Source organism: Ciona intestinalis, unplaced genomic scaffold (genome assembly GCF_000224145.3).
Source record: "Ciona intestinalis unplaced genomic scaffold, KH HT001068.1, whole genome shotgun sequence".
Taxonomy (NCBI): domain Eukaryota; kingdom Metazoa; phylum Chordata; class Ascidiacea; order Phlebobranchia; family Cionidae; genus Ciona; species Ciona intestinalis.
Genome location: NW_004191389.1, coordinates 22,339 through 24,469, shown reverse-complemented (window position 1 = coordinate 24,469; position 2,131 = coordinate 22,339). Strand labels below are relative to the sequence as shown.

Sequence of the window (2,131 nt, the reverse complement as noted above, 5' to 3'; positions counted from 1 at the left end):
AAATTTTGTTTTACAATGTGGTGTCGCAAAGTGTGCACTGGCCGCATGAAAGACTTAAATTGGCATCCTGGGTGTAGGTTAAAGTACAACATAATAACATCCCAGTTACCAAATGATTTCATCTGCTTTATTGCACTCGTTAGAATGATCCACAATCTCAGCTTCCCAACACTGATGGGTGAGTAATGTATCGTAACTTGCATTTCTGACGCATTTTTAGGAATAGACTGCAATAAAATTAAAGAACTATAAAGATATGTTACAAAAGCAGGAAGTTATATTGATTGGCAAAACTCTACAAAACTGTTACAAATGACAAAATTTCAAAAAGGGTTAGTATTGGTTACCCTGTTTTTTCAGTCGGCCCGACTAAAATTCAGTCTACCGAATAAATTTGTGTGCATTACTTATTACAGAAACTAGTCAATCGAAATTGGCCGACTAAATTTTAGTTGGTCGATTTATATTTTAGTTGGTCGATTTATATTTTAGTTGGTCGATTTATATTTTAGTTAATCGATTTAGGCGGCGAATATGTAGTCGGTAGCAGAGAATGCCACATCTGCCCAGCAAATAACCCATGTTATAAACTGTAAACATCCTACCTTAAGATCACTCTTCTTATGTGCCAAGTCATCCACATAAAATAAAGGCAGATAAAAACCATCATAGGATGCACTGAAATATTTTCGTATTATTTTTATATTACATCAAATGGTTATATTTTAGGATTAGTTTTGTATTATAGTAGGGTGGGAAAGATGAAATCTCCTTTCATTCTATTTTCTTGTCCCATTAGGTAGTAAACAAAGAACATTCTAAGAATTATAAAACCGTATTCTCATGACTTACAAAGAACGGTACAAATTGTTTAAAACACGATCAGGATATTTGAATATTATGTACTAAAGGTGTCCCGTCTTCCCCCACTCTACTCTACTTGAAATATTAGTTTTCTAACCTTAATAGCTTCAAAATTTCCATCGGTATTTTTTCGCGGTCAAACACAATATCCTGGTTCATAACGTGAAGGTTTATATCAGGTCTCCAATGAGTGATTGCGGCTTGTGTTTCGCTTGAATTTGTCACCTGTTTTATAAAAATTCATTACGACAGGATTATCATTTGATATCTTAATTTTTTCAGTGAAGTGAATTTATCGGCACCAAACTTTTTAAACACAGGGGAGGCAGGGTGGTTAGACATACATTCCACAAATCTAATTTATTGGTTATAGAAATCACTGATTAATGCAGTGTTGATTTTTACAATTTAAGAGTTGGCCTGACCACCCTGCCACCCCAGGTTTGGTGCCAAAGGTTGAATGCATGGCTAAATTAGGGCAGTTATTTATATTTTGTTGTTTTTTAACAATACAAAAAGCAAGCATTTTAATTTGCATTTAAATGAATCTATTGGCCTCAAATAATGCATCCTTAACAGCTTTTTACCTGCAACCTACAACAAATTGGGGTGTACAAAGAAAAGAAAACCAACAATTTTCAGTAAAAATTAAGAACCGTATTAATGGTAAAATTGGATGTATGTCTGTCAGAATAAACAGATGTTATGTTCAAGGTTATTAACATGTTACAAAAAAAAAGTTTATACATACTGTTGAGTTATCGTGAATAAGTTTGAAATATGATTGTGGCACTAAATATCCGGTGACTGGTGTCCACTGATGTAGGGAATGTATGTTGTTGAAAGCCGACTCTCCATGTGGGTGAAGAAGAAAGTGAAGGTATAGTGATCCATTATTAATTGTTTCAGTTGGCAACGTCACATTGATTGACCTGAAATGTAAATGAAATCAATCAATAAAAAAAACACCTGTCATATTCTTTTTTCTATTTCGTTCTAGACATAAAGCGAAACCATAATGCAAATAGATGAAATTTTGGGTTGGTATTCTCGGCTACCGACTAAACTAGTCGAACGCGCTACTCGTTGTTAACTACTCGTTGTTAGTACCACGTTTTTAAAGTCGACCAACTAAATTTTATTCGGCATTTTTTTTTCACGTATGGTTGGTCGACTAAGTTTCTGTGCATTTATTACAGAAATTAGTGGTCGGAACCTACCGACTAAATTTTACTTGGGCGACTAAAAAGCAAATCGGATTAGCTGA

At 34.2% G+C, this 2,131-nt stretch overlaps 1 protein-coding gene across 1 annotated transcript in view; it reads right to left on the bottom strand.

Moving 5' to 3' along the window:
• The window catches only part of LOC100177635 (cleft lip and palate transmembrane protein 1-like protein), a gene marked incomplete in the record, with an annotated part of 5,808 nt that overhangs the window by 2,125 nt on the left and 1,552 nt on the right, over positions 1 to 2,131 (bottom strand). The window contains 4 exon segments of the mRNA XM_009862350.3: positions 110 to 227; positions 606 to 678; positions 962 to 1,089; positions 1,616 to 1,796. Coding sequence (XP_009860652.1) covers positions 110 to 227; positions 606 to 678; positions 962 to 1,089; positions 1,616 to 1,796 — 500 coding nt within the window.